We start from the raw sequence: 24248 nt of genomic DNA, 5'->3' as shown, positions 1-24248 counted from the left end.
TCACTGAAATTTTGGGATCCAGCTGGGTTTGATCACCTGCTGGGAACCTGCCTTGACATCTTCCACATTCTCTCTGTTTCAAGCGTCTCAGCCTCTGCCTTCTCTCCAGATATTGAAATTTTATTAGTCCAATTCTTTGGATTTAAGAGACATAACCCCTCCCCTGCTCAAACTGTCTGTGGGCACCATCCAAGGATGGAAGGTGTAGAAAAGGACTGGGAAGGTACGTGTAGGAAAATTACTTTAGCTTGCTCTGGTGCTTAAGGAACAAGAATGTGGAACTGTGCCTAAAGAAAAAGGGAGCAAGACTTTTAGCTGTGCTTTTGGTGTGGGCAGTGTGAGTTCTCTATGTGATATAGCCATTTCTTGAACAGGGTAATAACACGGGATTCGCTAAAAAACAAAGAAAATATACCTTTTCTCACTTTTTTTTCTTTATGGGGGAGAAGTCAAGTGGATGAAGGTCAGTTGTACAGACACACGGATCTGTACCATCTCTTCTTTGCTTCATGTGTACTAAAGCAGCAGAAGCTGCATGTGGTCCTTTTTATTTCGCATCTGTTGATAAGGAAGATAAGGAGTTTTGTGGATCTAATAGTATCAATATTATGTAGGTGATAAATTCCTTCCTAAATCAACAGTAAAGTTTTTCCTTCTTCACTTACTACTTTGTGTCTGTGTTATTGTGGGTATTGTTGTAATTTTTTTTCCAGTATTTTCCTCAAAGTTTCTGTATGTCCCTTTCTTTTGAATGATTCTTTTTTTTTAACCTGCTGTGGAAAAGGTCAAACTTTCTCAGTTCTTTTGTTACTCTGTGTAATTTCTGTACTGTTTTTTGTGTTTTCAGGTGTCTCTGTTTAACTTTGTGTTTTTAATTGCCTGGGCTCTTGCTTTGCCATATGCTCAGTTTCGCCCACTGGCATCAAGTATCTGCACTGTTTGGACATGTGTGATTATTGTCTGCAAAATGTTGTACCAGCTCACATCTATTGATCCCAAGACTTTTTCCAGTAACTGTACATTGGTGAGTACAAATGCATATTAAAAAGGTTTGACTGCTGTCTTCTTCAGTGAAGGACAGCAAAAGGAAGCATATCAAGTACAAAAATAACAGTTCACCTGATGTATTACTGTTGATTGTCATAGCCTTCACAACCAGTCCTAAAGTTGTGCTTTATAACTGTTTCATTTTTCTTTTTAGCCAGGAGAGAATGAAACGAAGGTCAATTTAGAAGAACTGAAAACCTCAGTGCTCTACAGTGGGCCAGTTGATCCTGCAGAGTGGGTTGGATTGAGAAAGTCTTATCCCCTTCTTGTGTATTTAAGGGTAACTTCTTTGTTATCTGTATTCAGATATTTTTTATTTGTGATGAAAGTAGTATTGTCTTTGAAATAAATAATCTGTCATGCAAAAAAAAAAAAATAAAATAAAAGTAATGCAAAGCATTGATAACAGGGAAGTAAAGAGAGAAAGAGGCAACAGAAAACCACATCTGTTACACAGAAAATTTCCAGAAGGGATTCAGTATCAATTAAGTTATTCTTTCACGTAGAATTATCACTTTGGACTCTACCATCTGTTAAAAGCTCTTTAAGAAATGTGGTATTTAAGAACTCTTAAGTAATTAAGAGGTACATGGCATTCAGGTACCAAAGGACTGATGGGTCTAATTGGAGTAATTGCTCTGAAGGACAGTGTGTGCTAGAAGTTAATTTTTGTAAGTGCTTATTCCTTAGCCACAGTTTAGAAAATATAATGAGTTAAGAGAATCGTTTATTCAAACACTACTAAATGGATGTCTTTTGTTTTTCTTCTTGGTTTTGGTTGATGCCTGTGAGCAATGTTTTATTATTCCTGCCTTGATTAAAAAACTTTACTTGCAGTGAAAATGTGCCAAGTCCTGGGAAAAACCATATCTCTTATTAATTTAAAGAATTTCCAGCATTTTAAATACACAGTTTAAGGTTGTCAGAAAATATAAAAATCCCAGTGGCCCCTGTTTCAGGAGGTTCTTGTCCCAAGTATTTCTCAGAGAGCAGAGATCTAGAGTTTGCCACTTCTGCTTCAGTTACAACTTCCCTGAGGGACTTTCTCTGAGCTGGTCTTTTTAACCAGCTTTTGGAGTTAGTAAGTACCTCTCTTCTGTTGAGCATGGGGCAGATCTCCCTCCTGAGATAAGTGGAAAATCAATTTATAGCCACCCTTGACTGCATCCTAGTCAATCTGGCTTTGGGAAAGAAGAAGCTGTACCTGAGAGAAGACTAGCAGATAGACTGTTCCTGTGAAAATGTGTCCAGGTTAAATTTGCTCTACCCAACATCCTTATTTTGGAAAGTTAGTGCTTGACAGCTAAACCTCTGCAGATGACTTTTGTGTATGTTTGTATCTTCTATCTCCTGCAAAACAAAACATGATAACTTAAGAGAAGCTATGAAATATGAGAGGGCACGTGGATGGGTCAATGTCTTTTTCCTTCTCTAGTTTCCACAACTAGTTTCTATTAGAGTATTTTTAAATTTATGTCTTTATATGGATCTTCTGGCTGTCTGTATGATTCATCAAAATCCAAGAATTGATGCGAGCCTTAATATTTTTCAATCACAGTAGCTGGGGATAGGTGCCAGTGCATTCTGGAGTGCAGAAATCCTCAGTGATAAAATCAATTTGGGTATTAATGGGTTTATGCTTATCAGAACATTTTATAGCTTCTTGTGGTTTTGACTTTTATTTAATACTCTCCTGATTGTCTCCCATAGAATAACTTACTGATGTTGGCTATTCTGGCTTTTGAAGTTACAATCTACCGTCACCAAGAATACTACAGATGTCGAAATAACCTCACCACACCTGTTACTAAAACAATTTTCCATGATATCACAAGAGCACATCTGGATGATGGACTTGTAAACTGTGTCAAGTATTTCATAAACTACTTCTTCTACAAGTTTGGTTTGGAGGTTAATATGTTTTACTTTTCTTTAGAATGTGTTCTTTTTGAATAGTAGCTTGGGCTGTGTTTGACATCTAGAGGCTTATCAGTCATTGTTCATATTAGTCATTTCTGTTCTCTTACCTTGTCTATTTGTTCATGTGCACATGAAATGTACTTTCAAAAAAATCTTTCCATAAATAGTGATTTTTCACTATTTTCTATGCCTATCTGAAGGAAGCAACTCCCAGAGTAAGGCATCCTAAATTTAATCATAATGATGCTCTTGACCTATCTGTTAAACACTACCACCACTTTGATCAATGGAGTAAACTGTTCACAACCATCTGAAGATTACGAACAAATAAAAATTTTAAAAGCCCAGCAAGTTATTTCCTTTGGGAAATAATTTTAAGATCATTCTAATCTGGGGAGAGAGAAAACCGAAATAGCATAGTGTGCTGAATAAATGAAGTGTTCACAAAGTTTCAAAACATGTTCTGAAAAAGTTTCAAGGAATGGAGTGAAGGGACTGGAGAAGCTTCTCTAGTGAAGCTGGAGAACAGAAATGCTGGAATGTGGAGCCTCTAGAAAAATGGAAAACTAAAGCTGTCTTGCAGGAATTGACTGGATTTGTCTATCACCGATAGAAACTGTATGGTCTAAGTGCCTTCTCCATTTCCTACATGAGGATACGTTTGAGTTGTTACCAATCTTAATAGTTCCTCTTCTTTTCCACATCTGTATGTCCTATCGAAATATGTGGCTGTGTAATATGTTCTTTGCTTGGCAACAATTAAACATTTCACGTACCAGCTATTGTGACAAGGCTCTTTCCTTCCTGTATCTTTAGATATCACACTTTGGAAACCTGCCCTAGACAGAAAAGTATCAAAAATTTGGGTGTTTGGGTGGAGTGGTGGAAGTTGCTGTTGGAGCAGCTTGTTGGTTTGCACAGGATTCCTGCGGTCAGACGCAGCCATGTCCAAGCATTCTGTCAGGACCCACAATAATTTATTATTGCTGTATTGACTAGCCATGAGGTTGTAAAAGTTGTTTATCTTTCTTTGCTTCGTTTCCAGACCTGTTTTCTTCTGTCAGTGAATGTAATTGGTCAAAGGATGGATTTTTTTGCAATGATTCATGCCTTCTGGCTGATTGCTGTATTGTATCGACGTAGGAGAAAAGCTATTGCAGAGATCTGGCCAAAATATTGCTGTTTTCTAGCATGCATCATTACATTCCAGTACTTCCTTTGCATTGGCATCCCACCTGCTCCTTGTAAAGGTAAGGACACCCTTTATATAAAATTACTGCTACTTGCTTTTATAGAAAAATGCTGGAAAATTGGTAAGTATTCTGAAGAAAAGGATTAAGTAATCTTCATGAAGTATTGTTTGAATTTTTGCATGCTTCTGCCACACAGACTATCCATGGAGAAGTGGCAATGCCAACTTCAATTCCAACATCATAAAGTGGTTATACTTCCCAGACTTCATTGTGAGACCAAACCCTGTCTTCCTTGTGTGTAAGTATTTTAGCACATACTTATGAAGTGTTTATATGTCCTTTTCTTAAATCATCTGTACTGTGGAATTTGAAGCCAGCCTTTTATTTACACTTCAGTAGCAAGATGACAGATTTTTTGGGTGACTGAATGCTAAACATGGCTTTGAATGTCGTAGAAAAATTCACAGAATTAGTAATTTTTGCATCTGCTTTTCCTGTCTCCCTTTTAAAATAATTTGACATCAAAATGTATGAATATTTCCCCTTTTGTCATTTATTTCTCTATAAATGTCATAGAAAATGACAGGTAAGAAACAAAAAAATATTAATAAATTTTAATTCAGAGTTAAATGCATTGAAAATCACTCAGTCTTGGAGGTTCAAAGTGTGGGAAAGCAGTCTGGTAACTACATTATAGTATATCCCAACTCTCCTTACACCTTTGTTGATGACTGAATTTTTCCTTGCAATCATTACTTTCTCCTAGATGACTTCATGCTGCTTCTGTGTGCATCCTTGCAAAGGCAGACATTTGAGGATGAAAATAAAGCTGCAGTACGAATCATGGCTGGAGACAATGTGGAAATTTGCATGAACCTTGATGCAGCATCTTTCAGCCAGCATAATCCTGTTCCTGACTTCATCCACTGCCGGTAAAAACTGAATCTTAAACACTTGGAAAATACAGCGCTTCCTTTCTGTAAAGTTCACTAGGGTAAAAGTCATTCTCACAGCTTCCAATTTTACTTGGAATTTGCATTCATGTATGTTCCCATCTAACATACATAGCAGATAATTAATTTCTGGATAATCAGCATCTGGTTTAGAACAGAGTAGATGCAATCATGTCTTCCTAAAACTGATGATTGTTTTAAAAGCTCTCCAGAGAAATTCAATAATAAATTTGCCTGAAAGCCTGCATTCACACAATCATAGACTTGTTAACTTGGAAAAGACCTTTAAGATCATCATGTCCCACTGCTGTCTTAGACAACCAACACATTGCAAAATGTTCACCTTTAGTTCACAAGTTCTTGCATGCTATCTGTGCACATATGGATTTAGGAAGTTTGAGGGGAAAAAGACGTAGTTTGGCTGTTAGATTAATCTAACCTTCCATATTTCCAACTCCAGAAAGAATCCTGGTACCCAAATTTGAATTTCCCTCTCTTAATGCCTGGGATTTTGGACTCAAGTGCTCTGGTGGTTTGCCCCAAACACTGACATGTTAGCAAGAATCCATTGCAGTCTGCAGTTTCCCATGTATGTGTTTTTCCCAAAAAGTCATCAGTTGTGTCCTCCTGAGTTGTTGTCTAAGTACAATCAAAATGATACTCTAAGAGGCTGTCCTTTGTGCTATCTCACCTAGGCATAAGAGCCATAAAAGTGTCTTGAAAGGACAACTGACATGACTTCCTGCTCCTGAGCATTGCATACAAGGTTGTTTAAGAAGGTGAATAATTCATAAAGGGGCAGAGCTTGAGGCAGTCTGTTCTGAACAGCCTTCAAACAATGGAACTGTTCCATTCTGTGATCATTTCAGCAAACACAAATTAGCTCCACTCTTCTAAATTGTGCTGGACATGCTCTTATTTGAAGTCATCTCTGAAAGTTGTGACTGTGCAGTATCACAAGAGTAAATGGGAAGAGTAATATTTCTTAGCTGTGGTTTTCTGTCAGACTTGATCTGTGAACCCGTGTTACCAACAGAAGTCTGAGTACGACAGGAATAGAAAAATGTCTAGAACTAACGTCCATAAAAATCTTCCTTTTAATGGCAGACTTCTATTTCTTTTACCAGACAAGTGGTATCACTAGAAGTCCTTCTCAAGATCTTTAGGATGATCCTGCTACTTCTGTTACAGTTGGTTGCCAAATATATCTTCAAATAACTTTGAAGAGGTGACTCTTGAAACATAGAAGTGATGCTTTTGTCCAGAAATTTATAGTTGCTACTAGGCAAAGGTTGAACAATTCTTCTCCTTGAGAATTTCCAGTCTACACAGTGAACTCAGTGCTCTAGATTCAGTAACATAAACAGGAAGGGAGAAGTATTAATCTTCAAAATGCTCTATCGAGTGAGAATGCTTTGTAAAAGATACATGGCAAGTTGGGCTTGGTTGAGAAGAAATGTAGTGGAGATTGCCTGAGTTTTTCCCTTGCCACTGAAATTGTGTCCATCTTAGCAAAGGCTGGTGCAGCAGTTGCACTGGGCACATTGATGTGTTTAGTCACTGGTAAAGACCATCACTGGTTTCTGGCAGAAAGATCAAATTTTCCTCCCTTAGTCCAGAAAAAAAATCATTCTGAAAAAAACTTGTTAATGATGAGAATGTGTTTTGAAGCCATCTTTGGAAGAGAAAAAGGCAAGAAAATCTCTGCTTTTTTAACAGCCTCTTTTGGGATATTTTCTAAGTTCTCTGGAATCTGATAGGTAATTCTGGTCATCTGTATAAGATATTCCCAAATGGACAAACATGAAACTTTGAAACACAGAGGGTATTTGAAGATTTTGGGTGGTAATCCAAGTCAGGTTTATAGTGGAAAGCAAAGTTCAAGCTGAACTGGCCTGCTGCCTTTCCACAATCCCTTGAGTTAATTTCTGTATTTTGCTTCATGTGCATAGTATGCATCAACTTGAAACCATTGGTGGCAGGACATCCACTCAGACACATTTCTGGGTGTGTATTGACGGAAGAGACCTCTGGAGAGGTGATTAACAATCTGAAACCATTTAATTGGGAGTTTGCTGCATGTATTAGGCAGTAGGTAATACTGATTGAGAATACAAAAAGCCCCAGAAAATCTAAGAACCCATTCGTGGAGATGAGCTGAACAAATAAATTGTGATTGCTTTGTATTTGTTCCACCTAAATGCCAAAAATCCGTGCAACCATTTCATGGGGCAGTTTTATGTTGTGTGAATTAGGAGAAGAATGAAAACAAGGCAGAGAAAGAAAAAAGAAAAACAGGGACATTTTTATCTGAAAAATGAATCATGAATTACTAGAAAACCCATTAATTAATGCATTCAGGAACAAAGGAAATTCCTTTTTATAATATCTTTTCTTGTAGATATTTGGGCAGGGAATCATGGAATCATAGTCTGGTTTGCGTTGAAATGGAAGGGACCTTGTATTTCAAAGGAAGATCATCTAATTCCAATCTCCCTAGCAAGGGTAGTGACACCTCTCACTAGACCAGATTGCTCAAAGCCCCATCCAACCTGGCCTCGAATACTTGCAGGGAGGGGGCATCCACAACTTCAGGTGACCTGCTCCAGTGCCTCTTTACACTCTGAGTAAAGAATTTCTCTCTAACATCTAATCTAAACTTCTTCTCTTCTAGTTTAAAACCCTTCCCCTTGTCTTATCCCTGCATGCCGGTGTAAACACATCTCTCCTTTTTTATAGGACCCCTTTAATTACTAGAAGACCACAATGAGGTCTCATCAGAGCTTTCTCCAGGCTAAACAGTCCCAGCTCTCTCAGCCTTTCCTTATAGCAGAGGTGCTTCATCCCTCTGATCATGTTCTTAGACCTCCTCTGGAATCATTCTAACAGGTCCCTGTCTTTCTTGGTCTGAGGACCCAAGACCTGAACGCAGTACTCCAGGTGGTATCTCGGAAGGGCAAAGTAGAGGGGAAGAATCACCTCCCTTGACCTCTTTTGACACAGCCCAGGATGCAGTTGACTTTCTGGGATGTGAGTGCACATGGTCAGCTAATGTCCAGCTTTTCATCCATGAGAGCCCCCGAGTCCTTCTTGTCAGGGCTGCTGTCAGTGAATTCCTCTTGCTGTCTGTGCTCATGTCTGGGATTGCCTTGACTCAGATGCAGAACCTTATACTAGGACTTGTTCAACTTTATGAGGTTCATATGGCCCACTTCTTGAGAAATCCAGATTCCTCTGGATGGCATCCCATTCTTCTGTTGTGCCAGCTGCATCACTCAGCTTGGTGCCATCTGCAAACCTGCTGAGGGTGCACTTGATCCCTGAAGATATTGAAGAGCACCTGCCCCAGGACAGAGCCCTGAGAGATACCACTCATTCCCTGCCTCCACCTGGAAATAGAGCCATTGTCCCCAGCTCTCTGGCTGCATCCATCGAGCCGCTTCTCTATCCACTGAATAGTCCATTTGACAAATCCATGTCAGTCCAGTCTAAAGAGATAAGGATGTCATGTAGGACCATCTTGAAGGTTTTACAAAAGTCCAGGTAAATGACATTTTTCTATATGGTGACCTTACAGAGCATTGCAGTCATTCCATCATAAAAAGACACCAGAGTGAGCAGGCACAATTCTCCTTTAGTGAAGCCATGCTAGGATCACTTAGCATATGCCTTAACATTGCTTCCATGAAGATCTGCTCCATGATCTGCCCAAGCACAGAAGGAAGGCTCACTCATCTGTATTGTACTGGTCTTCCTTCCACCCCCTTTTAAGCTATAACTTTTGTTTGTTTGTTTTTAATGTTAGCTGCATGAATGTGTAATGGGAACATGTAGGATGGTGTCTCTAAGTATAAACAGACCTTCCTTTAGTACGAGCTGCATAATAGACATTATTCCAGGGTTTAGACTATGTTATTTTTGAGAAGTTACACTGCACATATGCAATCCTAAATGCCTAATTTGCTTCAAAGAATAGCTGACAGTACCTTAAGGTGACTGAATATTTTATTAGGAGTTATAAATCTTTCAAAGAAGGACACTCAAGCTCTGGGTAATCCACTGAAGATCTACCTCAGAAGAAAATGTATGTATCTAGCCTCCGTCCAAGACAATTTGGAACTGAACAGGCTTTGTCTAAAAATGTTTCTTATGCTTTTCAAGAGAAGTTTCAGAATGGTCTAAATATTTAGTAACATGGACAAGAACTTGGTTAAAACCCTATCCAAGCAAGTGAAATTAATAATGGCATTTCTCCAAAAGTCAGTCAGGAAAGAGACAAACAGTAAAAGAAGACAACCTGGTTATGAATAAATTATGAAGCAGAAGAAAAAAAAATTCAAAAAGTTGTGCTTGGAATTCTTGTGTTTTCTGAGAAGCCTGATGTGTATTTACTGCTATGTGAAAGAATGGCAGCTGCAGACTGAAGCACCCTTTCTGAAGTGTCACTTCACTTGAGAAGATTACTACTTGGTCACTGTTCTAGTAGACATGGATCAAAAGCTTTTATCTGCAACATAAACAGTGGCAGAAGAAGAACATATTTCCAAAATGCTTAACTTTCTTCTCTCTAGAGTAATACTTGAGTTCAACAATGATAAATGCAGTCTAAGTAAGAGATTTCCTGAAATTTTCTTGTCTTTCCACCCCCACATTTCTCAGGGGATACATGCTTGACCCCAAAGGAGTATACATCCAAAGGACTTTGAAGCAGAAATAAGAAGAATAGAAATAGGAACTTTTAGAATGACACAGGATTTAAAGCAACCTCACTGAGGATAATCCTTTCCCACAGTCTCTAATGCTGGAAAATTCTCATTTCAGTTCCCAAGAAGTTTTCAGACATTCTCTTAGACATTGTCTGGAAAAAAAAAAAAAAAAAGCTTGGGATTGTAATCTGCTTTTTTCCACTTAGAAGCAGAATCAGTCATTGAACTGTCTCTTTAATACCTGTACTCTGGGAACCATCATGAGGGGAGTCAGGTAAAGTGTTTGAAAGGCAGCTGTAATGCCAGTCTTGGAACTGTGTTCCAACTTAGAGTAATGAGATAAGACCTGCAAATGAACAGTACAGGCTTCCTGTCATATTTATTATTTAAAGCAAATAAACATTCTGTTGTGAAAAAAATGAGTCTCAACATGTAACACGGTTGTGAATTTGGTTTTTTTTTAAGATGGATATAAACATGAAGGAAGGACTTCACTGGTAAGAAAGTAATCATAAAAGAATATTAGTTCCTTGAGAGGGTTTAACAAAAATAGTGGGAACTAAGACCTATGGGATCCACAACAGTAGATTTTAAGAAGTTCCATTGAACTAAGGGAGCTAGTTCTCAGAAAATTGGACATTGCTATTGGCAGAGGGAAAATCAACAAAACTCCTTTCTGAAAGCTGAAATTGAGCTCCTGGGAAAGGGTTTGAGGATGGAAGCTGGGTTGGGAACATCAGCAGTGCTGAGATTAGAAGGGGAAACATGCTCTGATGCAGGGACACACAGGCTGCTAAGAGTGTAAGGAATAGGAGAGAAGAAAGAAAGAAAGAAAGAAAGAAAGAAAGAAAGAAAAGAAAGAAAGAAAGAAAGAAAGAAAGAAAGAAAGAAAGAAAGAAAGAAAGAAAGAAAGAAAGAAAGAAAGAAAGAAAGAAAGAAAGAAAGAAAAGAAATTTGAGAGTAGGTGAAGCTTATAAAACACATATATATAGGGACAATATGCCATCAGAGGAAGGCTACAGGAGAAGTCATGGGGTTATATGAAGGTGGGTACCACACTCAAAGCATGGGGCTGCTAAGGGAAAATAATGAAAAATAATAAAAAATAATTTCATGAATAATGAAAATAATAACAGCAGCTCCTTCAGCATGAAGAAGCCTAGAGCTGCATCCATCACCACAAAAGGCTCTCACCAGTGTGTAAGCAGAAGTGTGTTCTTCCCCTAAATTTCAAAGCGCTGGCTGAGGACAAATACCTTTCCTGAAAGGGGTTGTTGGCTGCAGCATCAGCACCTCTTGGTGCCTGCAGGCAGAGGTCCAGACACTAAGCTGGTCATAGCCAAACATATTGTATAGCATGCCAGGAAAGCAACTACACCTAGAGCAATCTCTCTGCAACGGGATGGATTGTGTTACAGTTAAAAATTAATTCCTGAGGAAATAAAATATTCAAACAATCATAGTAAGTCCAATAAAACTTCAGAAAAGACAAGCAGATAATTTGATATAGAAAGCCATCTGGGGTTAAAAGAGCTTTGATGGATGTGTGGAATGAATTTCAGACTTTGTCTTCCTTGGTTTGAGCAAATTGATAGGGTAATTTTTTCCAAAATGTTATCCAGAGTATTAGTGGGTTCTACTAATGACATGGTTGGAAAATCAGTGGGTTTTATTTCTCATTAATCTTTCAGGTTTCTTCTGTGTAATTTCTCTTTCGGAGGCTGTCATGCTACCAAAAGGCATAGTTTGATGCTTTTGGTGCACTGGTGTAGTGGCTAATCTTACTTGGATGTGTGACTGTGCAACCTCCTGCTGCACCCTCCCACCTTTCTGCATTCATCACACCAGCACTGAGCTGATGGGCTAAATGGGCAGAAAAGTATCCCTTTCTTCTGTCCTCCCTCAAAGTAAAGAGACTTTTGCAAATTTTCTTCTTGAAACCATTTCAAAGAGCCAAAGCCAAAAAAGAGGGCTGAAATGCAGAGCTGAAGGGATGACGGGGTGGGACTATCCCCTTGGGAACCAGCTGTGTAGATTTCTAAGGTGTATTGTTAAATACATCCCGAGAGTGGCCTTTTGCTCTTGGTGAATGAAGGAAGATTTAAAGAACACTTAGAAAATGAGAGCTTGGAAGATTTACACGACATTAAACTAATGATCTGTATGGTCTGCAGTGAAAGCATAAAATCACCATATATGCTATCCAAGATTGAGCATTTTCTCCTGTCTGTGTAGAAGCTTTTAAACAGAGAGTAAACACCTCAACTGTCCTCATGGGTTTCTATAGGGCCTTTTAACTGTCGGGGTGTCTTTGTCCTTCAGCCTCCCACTGTTGCATTATGCTCCCAGAGCAAGGGACCAAAACTCCTTGCTTCCTAATGTGCTGGGCTTTGACACAAAATTTAAAGATTTACATATGAGAACGTGTCAAATTATTTGAGAGATACTATGGAGAGAACTCCCCACCAAGACATGTGTATGTTCCTGCTCTTACAGCACTTGACCTATCCGTATCAATATAAACAATGAAAATTAGGGGCATGCATGACTCTATGCTGTAACCGACCAGATTTTGCATATTGTAACTGGAAGAAACATGATTTCAGGAAAATTTTTATCTACCTGAAACAACTTGAGTGGTTCTCTCCATTGTGTCCAATGTGGCATTCTTCTTGGGATAGCACAGAAGTGCCTTGGGTGGTTGGTGGTCTTCGTTGTTTAAGTGTGCCTTGGCTGACTTCTTTAAACACCCTTTTGTGAGATGGCCACATCGAGATGAATTCTTGGCAGCCATTTTTATTGTTGGATTTGCTTGTAACTGCACAGTTACAAAAGTCAGAGTGCTTTCTATCTTTGAGGACTACATCCCTTGTCACTTGACACAGTTGTAGTGCTTCCTCCCTTCTGAGAATTTTTCCCTTACATCCAGTTTTGTTGTTTGGTTGGGTTAGAGATGCCCAAGGCTATTGTATTTAATGTATATTTTGGATCTAAGAAGAACAGGTGTACTTAATATTTTAGATGACTGCTAAAATGTAGCAAATGGCTACCGTTATAGTGAAAAAATAGCTAGATTATTGTCTTCCTTTTCATATTCTCTCTGATTTCCAGAAGTTTTGATCTAAGAGTGATACCTGCTGCTGATTATGACTCAAGCAAACGCCACATGTGTATGTTGGGAAGTCTGGATTGAGACAGTCCCAGTTGTCTGTAAGAGTCAGAGTTCATTTTTATTGAAGAGTATTGAGACATTACTGGGTTTTTTGATCAATTTGGTTCTATTTTTGGCTTTTCTTAAAAGATGCTGATGTATTTTGTTGGTAGCAAAGGACAAGCTTTTTGAAATAGAGCAGTGTCAGCAAAGTGGTCTCTTCCTAGCCATACCGATAGTTATTATTAAAAGAATATCCAACAAAATGTTATTTTCTGGAGAAACAATGAGAGCACCATTTCTAGTGCACATAGGGTTAATGAAGACCTCTTCGACTGGTGTCTTTTTTCCCCGGTGCATATGGATTCTTTGTTAATGTTTTATCACCCAGAACCCAGTAACATCTCCAAAGTCACAATATTTTTAGATTTCACAGGCAGTAGATTACAAATTTCTTAAATATTTGCGGGAAATAAACATAAAGGAACTTTCTTTTTACCTTTCATTAAATGCCTCTCTGGTGAACTATGTAATATATGCCTGTAAATGTAAGACTTTAAATACATACTCCTAGGAAGTTCTGAGCCTGAGAACATCAAGCAGCAGGGGCCTTTTTATGTGGCTTCATACAGTGCATTTAGTTCATTTGCTCCTTACATGGTTTGGCTTAGGTATATGTGCACTCCTAAAGCTCTGTCTCTCTGCCTGGTTTCCTGACAAGTGTAGTTACACAGCCTGGGTGAACAGACTCTGAAAACACAGTTAGATTTGGAATCAAAACACTATAAACGGGAGGAAACTAAGAATTAGTTGGTTTTGCAGTGTTTAGCTATATGCAGTATTTGGTATTGCCTTTGGCAAATATTCTTGTTTGAAAGCTCACTGAGTCAATATTAAGTCAAGATTTTAGGGAATCTGAAAACACCAAATTTTTTCTCTCTCTTTCCCGTTGTGGGCCAGGCTGATTTCAGATAGCTCTGCCTCATAGCTTCCTGGAAAACGATTCAGTAAATTCTGTCACATTTCTGTTCTGTAGAAACCTTTTGCCCCTCAAAACTTTTGCAGTTGATCTCCAATAGAGAAAGATATTTTTAGCAGCTGTCTTTGAAAACTAGTCTTTTGACCAGGCTGAATTTCCTGGAAGTCATCAATAAATACGGAGTTGTTCGCAGTGGTGTACTGTAGTTGGCTTTTTAAAATAGATTTTCAATACTATTTCTCAGACTTCTTGAAAGATGATCCCGGCCAGCCTTTAGATCACATAAAATGGCACTGCCAGATAACATCCCTCTACCATGGATTTTGGTGAGAACAGGTTTTCCTCCCTTCTATGATACAAGTCTTGATCCTGCAGCAAGCACAGCACCCTGACCAGGTGTAGCAAGGTGCTTAGGCACAGGGACGGGCTGGAGTGGAGTGTATGAGCCGAGCAGAGCCGTGCATGAACCAAACCCCCTGACTGTGGTGGTAGTGGTGAGCGCCTGCACAAATATTGAAGTGTGAGAATGACCAGAAGACCTTGGGCACAAATGTCTGCCAGTAGTGCAGAAAGAGGAAAGACAACATTGCCCTCAGAAAAAATGGTAACTTCTTCTCCTTATTTTACTTCTAGGTCCTACTTAGACATGTATAAGGTGATAATATTTAGTTACCTCTTCTGGTTTGTGCTTACCATAATCTTCATCACGGGAACCACAAGGATTAGCATATTCTGTATGGGCTACTTGGTGGCCTGCTTCTATTTCCTTCTCTTTGGTGGAGACCTGTTGCTGAAGCCCATTAGGAGCATTCTGCGTTACTGGGACTGGCTGATTGCCTACAACGTCTTTGTGATCACCATGAAGAACATCCTGTCGGTGGGTAACTATTGCCTTTCCTCTACTCTCAGCACTTCAGTTTCACTGGAAGTGTGCACAGTGCATCGAGTGGTCATTAAAAATACTTTTTCAAGGCCACAGCCTTCTGCAAGCACAAAGCAGTCTCCATTTCAATTCAGCATTGCTAGGGAACGGCAGTGCATATCCATCATAGGAAAATGTGCGCCCATGTGCTCAGTAGGGCTCTCTGAAAGCCCACAAGCTACTTTCCAAGGGGCAGGTTCTGATTTCTTTGCCTTATGAAGTCCCTCCTTAGAAGCGTCATGAAAATCTCAGTGGAGTGAAAAATGAGTAAAAAGTGTAAAATTAGTCATGCTGTTGATAAGTAGTGCACATTTAATTAGACAATTTATTTAAATAAAGCACTTTCAAATCAGTACGAGATGCAGTGGTGTGATGTAATTAGTAAAGTTGACTACAAATTTACAAACTCCATTCCTATTTCCTTTAGAACTAGTGTGAAATTCAGGTGGAAACAGATGTATTTGATAATTAAATGTCAATTTCTTCCGCAAAATATCAAAGATTTTCTTGCATTAATTAACTCTTTTGTATGTATTCTTGCAGTGGTACTGACAGGTGATTAAGACAAGCCAGTAATTTCAATCTTTTTGAAAGATAAATTTAGATTTATTCCTGGCAATTGCTTTTTAGCTTTGAACATTTTAATGCTGGACTGCAGAGAACAGCCATTTTTCTTTTTACATTTATTTATGTCACTATGCTGAAATAAAATTGATTTATGGGTGGTTTGAATTTGCAAATGTTCTAAATGCTTACATATGTGCTTCATTTTATGCTTGGGAATTCAGTGGAGCTACATGCGTCTTAAGCTTGTCCATGTATGCTTGCAAGATTACATCAGTGATTTATAGAAGTTGCTTAGTTGTCGCATCACATCATATGCCAGATGTGTCCCTTTCTGTGCTGAAATGCAAACAAACCCCACATACCTCCTATCTCACTAATAATCAAAAAAGCAAATTCTGTCTAAGACTAGTTTGTGTGTCACTGGTATGTCACTGCCACTCTTTCTTCCAAGCTCTTTTAGTAATGAGAATAATTTGACTGCCCTTGGCTGTATTATTTCTCAAGTAATGTAAAAAGACACAATTTTTCTTATCTTTATTTCTGCTATCTCTTGTTATATGAAACTGCCCTTTTACTTTGCAGATAGGAGCATGTGGCTACATTGAATCATTAATTGAGAATAGTTGCTGGGTGATTCAGGCATTTAGCCTGGCTTGTACTGTTAAAGGCTACCATATTCGTAAGTATATCTTATTTTTCTCCATAATTTTCTATAAATAAAGAATCACCTTAAAATCTTCTACCATATTTAAGTTTTGCCTTCCCTTCACATATTACCTTTTGAAAAGTCTTGGTCCTATACTGATTAGCTAAACCGAATATTGAAAATATTTCACAGAAACGAGACACATATACAGAGAAAACTACCACCATCCCCATGTACCCACCCACAGCCCGCTTTTGCTGTAAATGAACAATTCACTGATATTGGTACTTAACACATTTTCCCATATCTGCAGGTGATGTGACACTCTGGTTTACTGTACAGCTTGAGCTAAAAGGTCAGCTCACCATCACTGCATGGACAGGGCACCTTTTCCCAGCTGCACTCTCCATGTGCAGTGTGGACTCCCACTCCTCCCTGTGTACCAGGGTTTGGTGGTTCAAAGGGTAAACCACTTCAGCTCACTGAAATGGCATGAAAGTGGTAATTCTTCAGCACGCATAGTGAGTTTAGGCAATTTTTTTCCTTGTGGTCATTCTCATGTGGTGATAAAAGGAATGGAGTGGATAATGTCTGTAGATGGAGGTGAGAGAAGGCATGAATGAAGTTTGGGTGCAAAACCCTTCACATCTCAGTGAGCTATTAATTTGTCTCCACTTTGTCCTGACACCCTGGATTAACAGTTTGAAAACACCTGCACATTTTTTAGTGTTTTCTGGGTTTGGTTTGGGTTTTTTCTGAATTTAAATAGCTGTTTCATCCTAGTGAGTCTGCAGCAAAATTCTGAATTTCTGTGATCATGATTGATCTTAATAGGTAAGTGCGGAATAGGGAAAAAGAAAGTAAATATGAAGATGCAAATTCACAGGAAGAAAGGTGCCCAGGAATTCTTGTCTTATCCAAAACTTTTTGGGCAGCAACAGAAACTTAGGCACAGATTTTCAAACCCCCAGCGTTGGGCACAGCGGGCTTTAAAGCTCTTGGAGTTTGACCTTACAGAGCTATTAGATTGGCTTCCTTGCTTGAAAAGTCAGCTTCGAGCCAGAGCTTGTCCCTTGAGTCCTACTGCCTTCTGTAGGGCAGCATAGGCCATGTAGTTTATAGTCCAGCTCCACAAAACCCAGTTTTAATTTTTTAACATCCCCAAGAGAGCCGTCTTATGGAGAATAAAGAAAGAAAGAAATAGCCCAAGCCAAAAGCTAGAGGTAGGAGGAATGGGATTTCCTCTCTGCCTGTCTCCTCCTACCCCAAAGGAAGCAGTTTTGTGGTTTCAAATATTTCTTCTCTTATGCAATGGAAAGGAACATTGAACTGAGTTGTGGAGAGAAAAAATAAAAATATTAGATTGTCACAGTCAAGAAATCATTTGACAAAAAAATAAACCACTTCTTTCTCCTGTTGATAGTGTTTTTAATTAAAAAATGAGAGGAAAAAGTCACTTCAAAGAGAAGAGAAGAAAAAATTGAAAACTGCCATTTTAGGAAACACTGAAATCAAATAATTCAGTGTAATCAAAAATATGCCTTTTCTGCTCTTTTTTCAAGTACTTACTAAAGTATTGTGAATTTATATGCAAAAGGTTCACTTCTAATGAATTCTCACTTGTCATGGGACATCACATTGTTGGAAGCTTTTTGGTTTGCTGTGAAAGAAATTGCGGTATACTTCAAATGGAAACGCATGACAACCTTCTTTAGAAAAATCTAAAATAATTCAAACAATTTTAAAGGCTAGGATTATTTAATTGATTCAACATCATCAAAGAGTTCTTAACACTGTTGGTGTCTTTTTCCAGCAACGGGCAATCCAGATTGTAAACTGCCCAGTGGAGAAGCCGGAATCATTTGGGACAGTATATGTTTTGCTTTCCTGTTGCTGCAAAGAAGAGTCTTCATGAGTTACTACTTCCTTCATGTGGTTGCAGATATAAAAGCTTCTCAGATATTAGCATCAAGGTAACAGAAAATTTAAAAGAAATGCAATTAAAGAGCTCAAATCTCTCATGGTGGCAGTACTTACTTACTGTTTACAATAGGTAGTACCAAAACAGTCCTTTAACATTGATTTAAACAATCCATGCTAAATTCGTAATTGCAAACCCAACTTTGACATAAGAAAATGGATTAATTTAGAATCTAACAGAAGTTAAACTATTCTTTCTACCAAATACCATCTGCTGCTCCTATTAAAAGCTCTGAAAGTGTGTTGCAGCATTCTCTTAACATTGATATGCATGAGAGAGAATGCTGGAGTTTCTAAGTCTTGGAAAGAAGATATTCTGCTGTCAGAGCCTGTTTGAGACAATTGTCCTTAGAAATCCCATCTCAAGAAATGTCACGGGAGGAGGAAGATGGGAAAGTTCTTAAGTCTGGCTTGGGAAGAAAAAGGAACACTTTTGGGAAGTGCCACATCAAGGAACACTTACCAGGTTTGGCAAGGAAATGTTAACCTTGTTGGGCCTGTTACATTCACTCGTAGCTATCACTAGCACAAACATTCTTCTGGTTTATAATATGAAGGCAGATGAGAAATGAAATACTAGTTTTAATTTCTATAAGTTCTCTAAGAAAATACTTTTGTTAATATTGGATTAAATGCATTGTGGGTTTTTTTTCCTCAAAAGACATACAGACATTGATTTCTGACAGTGTTTCAGGCCAAAATTTGGCCTGCATGTAGTGAAAGGAAGTAGTTCTTTTCTTCCTCTTGGAGGGATCATTTTAAGAAGGGGACATGTTTAGTTCGCTATACTGAACAAAATTCAGCACTGTAAAGAAGGCTACCAAAAGACCTACACCTCCAACTCACATTGCATTGGGCTTTTATTCTGGGGTGAATTTCAGTGCTGGTGCCCAGTTATGCTGGATATGGCATTTTTGTACTTGTTTTGGTGCACTGGGTTCACAGGGAAAAGAGCATAAAGCAAAATCATGATCATCAAAATACATCCTATATAGGGAAATGTACATCCAGAATGAGAGTGGACTTCTAAAATTATGCCTTTTCTTACTGAATCCCTGACAAAAAGAAAGGTTTTAGATCTAGGCTACTTCTTTGAAAGAGACTTTAAGACTCTTTAAAGAGTCTTCAAGAGTTCATGTGTGAATTAGGAAGAATGGCCACAACATTTAAATCAATGAACTGATTACATTTCTAATGTAATGAGGTGAAAAGCCATATTCTTTTGGCACACCAGAAATTTGCTCAAGGGTTTGTATTGACAGGTTGAAAGCACTGTAGTTTTCAGAGGGTAAAACTGAGGCTGAATCTATGCTCACCGTGGCCCTGCATAAAGCTGGACCTTGCTCATAACTTCCAGGAGGACTGAGGCAGGGGATTGAGGTGATTTTAAAGCTGAAATGACTGTAAAGAAATCCTGAGGGTGTGGAAGAAATCCTTCCTCTGCCTTGAACAAACTTATGTTCTGTGTTTTGAGGACTGGAAACCGAATTTCTTGAGCAGCTGCTAGAAGAACATACAAGCTGAGTAGGGTTCACAGCATGCAACCCCAGATCTTGAAATGATTGTCTATAAAGATGTTACTATTTTAGAGCAGTTGTTTCTTTCAGGCCCTGGATTAGTTTTGTTTGATGCAGATAAGGTCATGTATAGAGGCAACATAGAGTTCTTAGTGATAAGTTCCCATAAGGAAAACTTAAAAACATTTAATATGTCCTCTTTCTTTTTTTTTTTCCTCTTCTCCATTTCTGATGTAGGGGTGCTGAGCTTTTTCAGGCTACAATTGTCAAGGCTGTAAAGGCAAGAATTGAGGAGGAAAAGAAATCAATGGATCAGCTAAAAAGACAGTGTGTATTTAATCCACATATATACATATATATATTTCTATGCATATGTATGTACATATTTAACTGATTCTTGGTATTTTTCTAGCACTTTCTTTGATAGAAATACTGGCTTCCAGTATTTATCCAGCACTTCCTTTTATAGAAATTCTTTGCCGTTATTAGAATTTTTTTCTGTATATCTGTTTTCTGTATTCCTGGAAAGATTTGTTGCATGACTGCTCTTTCTGTTTTATTTGTGGTTCCTCCTGTAGTGTTTAAGTTCAAAATACATGTTTACCTTCATTGAAAGTGTTTGCATTCAGTTTAAGTGTCCTGGAGATGCTTTCTCTTTACACAGCCCATAAGTCACTTTGGTTTCTCTTGCATGCAGCCAGCATGCTTCTTTGGTAACTGCAGAAAGCTTTCAAAGCTCCTCCACCATGATGCATGGAAATCCCTAACTGCTTCCTAACCAAGTGTCAAAGCCCACTCACGACAGCTTCTTCCACCCTGCTTAACGGATAAATCACCAGAAGATTGCGGAGACTGTATTTTCTACCTATATGGAATCACATAGTCATAGAATTGCTTGAGTTGGAAGGGGAAATCTAAAGGTAGTCTAGTTCAACCCCCCTGTAATGAGCAGGGACATCTTCAAAGAGATCGATTTGCGCAGAGCCCCATCCAGCCTGACCCTGAATGTGTCTGGGGATGGAGCGTCCACTACCTCTCTGGGAAACCTGCTCCAGATTTTACCACCCTCATTGTAAAAGCTTTTTCCTTATAATCAATCTAAAGCAAGACCATCGCCCCTTGTCCTCACAACAGATTCTGCAAAAAAGTTTGGCCCCATCTTTCCTACATGGTTTCTCTGAGTACTGAAAGGCTGCAATAAGATCTCTCCACAGCATTTTCTTCAGGCTGAACAACCCTTATTGTCTCAACCTTTCTAGACAGGAGAGGTGCTCCATGCTCTAATCACCTTTGTGGCCCTCCTCTAGACTCTCCCCAACAGGTCTGTGTCCCTCCTGTGCTGGGCACCCCAGAGCTGGATGCAGCACTGTGGGTGTAGGGTCTCATGAGAGCAGAGGGGCAGAATCCCCTCCCTCAGCCTCCTGCCTACACTGGTTTGGATGCAGCCCAGGAAACAGTTGGGTTCCCAGGCTGGGAGTGCCCACTGAGGCTCATGTCCAGCCTTTCATCCATCAGCACCCCCAAGTCCTTCTCAGCAGAGCTGCTCTCAATCAGCTCATCCCCCAGCCTGTGTTGATACCAGGAGTTGCCCTGACCCGGATGCAGCACCTTGAATTTGGTCTTACTCAACTTCATGAGGTTCGTGTACACCAACTTCTTGAGCTTGTCCAGATCCCTCTGAAACACATCGCATCCTTCAGCTGTGCCGTCAGCACCACACAGCTGGGCGTCATCTGCAAACTTGCTGAAGGTACACTTGATCCCACTTCATCCCCAGACATGAAAAATAGCACTGGACCCCCAAGGGATCCACTCATCACTGGTTTCCATTGAGACAAATTATCTTAAAGGGTGAAGATGTAGTACAAACAGTGCAGGAACAATCAAATCCCTGGCTCAGAGTGAAAAATTTCAGGAAAAGCACTGCATTAGGCAGAAGTCCTTTTTTCCTTAGTGTTTCATATGGTGTGTTGTAACTCCTGACAATGATTGTTTCAATTTTAAATTATAACAAGGCAGCTGAGTGGGAGTAGGTAAAGCAGTCATGCCAGCAGGAAATCCAGCTCTCACTGACCACAGAGTGAACATCTATGCTTGGTCCTTCCAGCCAGCCCCTTCAGAGCAATCTAACTCCTTCTGTTTAGGGGCAGGAGTAACAGCAGTGTGGAATATTTCCCTCAGAAGTGTTGCAGAGTGTGCATGTGTGTGTGTGTGTGCATGTGTTTAATGCTTGTTTTCCAGGGTGGGTGAAGGCATAAATCTAACAAGATTCTTCCTTCTGCTAGAATGGATCGCATCAAAGCCAGGCAGCAAAAATACAAGAAAGGCAAAGAGAGGATGTTAAGCATGAACCAGGAGTCCTCAGAGGGACCAGAGATTCGGAAGGTTTCTGAAGAAGATGATGAAGGTACCATTAGCTACTCCTGAACCATATTTGCAATTGAGCACTAAGGATCTGATAGACCTGCTAGTTGGACAAGTGATAAATTGTTCTTGAAAACTGCCAGCATGTAACAACATTGTTAGCTGAGTATAAGTTTCAGGCTTGATTCAGCCAACAAAATCTGTGTTACGTACATTAACTAGGTTTAGAGAAAATGGTTTGTTTTGAGGATACTTTTGGTTAAGTTCAGGCTGTTGGCGAAGAGCTGAAAAGAGAGGTTTGTTTTGATAAAAATCATCATCTATAAACCACAGTTTTACAAATAGGTAGCACCAACATTTTTCTAGCAATGTTTTCTGGATGCTGTCCTGTTTTTTTCAGTCACTGTAATGTTTGTATGCTTTTAAATGTTATTTAAAATCATGGGAACAGATAAAATCATGCCTATCTAGTGCCACATCTCCAGCATTGACCTGGGATCAGCACTTACTGGACTTAAAAATTTCTGGAGCCAGAAATGTAAGGGGCTTTGAGAGGGGGGAAATTTTCTTCTTCTTTAAATTAAAGTCAACTGTGACAATATGTTTTAAAACACAAACCCCAACTTTTTAGCTGTTTAAGAGTGGAATGCTGTTTTAACTACTGCATAAACCAGAGTATTTCTGCTTAGTGGTCATGGTTTTGAATTATTTTAACATTAAATGTACTCAGTAGACGTGACATCTGATGTGCTCATGAAATTTTAGCTCTTTTGTGAGAAATTAAAAATTATTAATCAGTATAAGAAATATGTTTCTCATTTTGTAAAATTAATATTTGAACATATTTTATTTTAGGAGATGCAGACAAAGAGAAAGCCAAGGGCAAAAAAAAGCTGTGGTGGCGGCCTTGGGTTGATCATGCTTCCAGTAGGTTTTCTCAATCCTCTTACAAATATGTGGATTTAACCCTTATATCCTTGACCAGAATGAAAGCATTCCCATAGCCTGTTTGTTTTATGCCTGATTTTGTGATTGTGACTTGATAGAAGGCTTGGGGTTTTTTTTCAAAAAGTGATTTCTACTTTCCAATCTTCAAAGAATTTAACTATATTTTGAACTTCTCTGTTGGAAGCAAAGCTAGCTCAGGATACTTTGAGCATTCGTAGAAAAATATCAAATCAGATATATGTGCTGAAAATAATCTGTCTTGACTTCAAAGGTTTCAACTCCCCAATACTGCTGAGTTCAATATATTTAAAAATGTGAATGTGAAAGTTCGCCAATGCATTCTAAGATTATTAATAATTTCTTTTCATATACACACATCATACATCTTTTTTTATAGTTCATCAGTCATTTTAGTATCCACTGTAGAAATCTGAGTAAGGCAGGAAGACTGCTCCCAGAACTAGGCTGTGTAGAGGTCAGCTCTATCTCTCTGGTGACACTTTAATGTGTTGTTGATGCCTGTTGTTTTGCTATTTCCATTTTTTTTTTTTGTGTATTTACCTGAGATCAAAAATATGTCTAGCCTTGTGTACAAGAAATTATTAGCATGTGTCACTCATATAATTGGTACATTATGATATTTTAATTTGTTTGTAGCCCAGCCCAGTTGCATGGTTGAGTTCTTTGCTACATTATGGATTAGGTAGAACAGGAAAGCTGCAATCTCAAATCAGATGTCCTTCAACTGGATATTTGTTGAAGGAAATCAGACATGAGCTGTTTAGTAACCTCTGAAGATGTGGAAAAACCCCCTTAAATGTAGGGCACTAATCAGAGTGAAATCATAGAAACACAGAATCACAAAATGTCCTGAGTTGAAAGGGACCCATGAGGATCATCCTGTCCAGCTCCTGACCCTGCACAGGACCATCCCAAGGAGTCACACCATGTACTGAGACCATTGTCCAAATGCTTCTTGTGCTCTGACAGGCTTGGTACTGTGACCAAGGGGTACTGTACCCTGGGGAGCCTGTTCTACTGTTGCCCAGCCACTCTCTGGGTGAAAAACTTCTTCCTGATACCCAACCTAAACCAACCCTAATTTCATGCTATTAAAAATAGGAATGTCTATATTGTGTTTGGTCATTTAGTTTAAGAGCTACTCCAAGTCATAATTTTACACATCTATGTACTGCTTCATTTACCTATGTGTACTATTTATAACTTCAGCAGACATCTATTTGCCAGCAGTGTTTACCAGAACCTTTTATCTTTATTTCTATCAAGTCACAAGTAAACTGTGCCTCTATTTTTGTTTTTCTAAAGGGCACACTGCCACTTTAGAGAGACCTATC

General features: G+C 38.9%; 1 protein-coding gene across 5 annotated transcripts in view; it reads left to right on the top strand.

The window, feature by feature from the left end:
• The window catches only part of PIEZO2 (piezo type mechanosensitive ion channel component 2), a 287338-nt gene that overhangs the window by 218881 nt on the left and 44209 nt on the right, over window positions 1-24248 (top strand). For all 5 annotated transcript variants that reach the window (XM_066183542.1, XM_066183552.1, XM_066183579.1 and 2 more), the window contains 12 exons: window positions 848-1024; window positions 1202-1327; window positions 2758-2958; window positions 4013-4217; window positions 4357-4458; window positions 4927-5092; window positions 14583-14826; window positions 16021-16117; window positions 17898-18057; window positions 19819-19908; window positions 21867-21988; window positions 22801-22872. In XM_066183542.1, coding sequence (XP_066039639.1) covers window positions 848-1024; window positions 1202-1327; window positions 2758-2958; window positions 4013-4217; window positions 4357-4458; window positions 4927-5092; window positions 14583-14826; window positions 16021-16117; window positions 17898-18057; window positions 19819-19908; window positions 21867-21988; window positions 22801-22872 — 1762 coding nt within the window. The remainder of the gene's footprint in view (window positions 1-847; window positions 1025-1201; window positions 1328-2757; window positions 2959-4012; window positions 4218-4356; window positions 4459-4926; window positions 5093-14582; window positions 14827-16020; window positions 16118-17897; window positions 18058-19818; window positions 19909-21866; window positions 21989-22800; window positions 22873-24248) is intronic.

This window comes from Chamaea fasciata, unplaced genomic scaffold (assembly GCF_029207755.1).
Source record: "Chamaea fasciata isolate MVZ Bird 193981 ecotype frontalis unplaced genomic scaffold, bChaFas1.0.hap1 SCAF_1, whole genome shotgun sequence".
Taxonomy (NCBI): domain Eukaryota; kingdom Metazoa; phylum Chordata; class Aves; order Passeriformes; family Sylviidae; genus Chamaea; species Chamaea fasciata.
The sequence above is the reverse complement of the archived record's forward strand: the minus strand, read 5'-3'. Positions and strand labels throughout refer to the sequence as shown.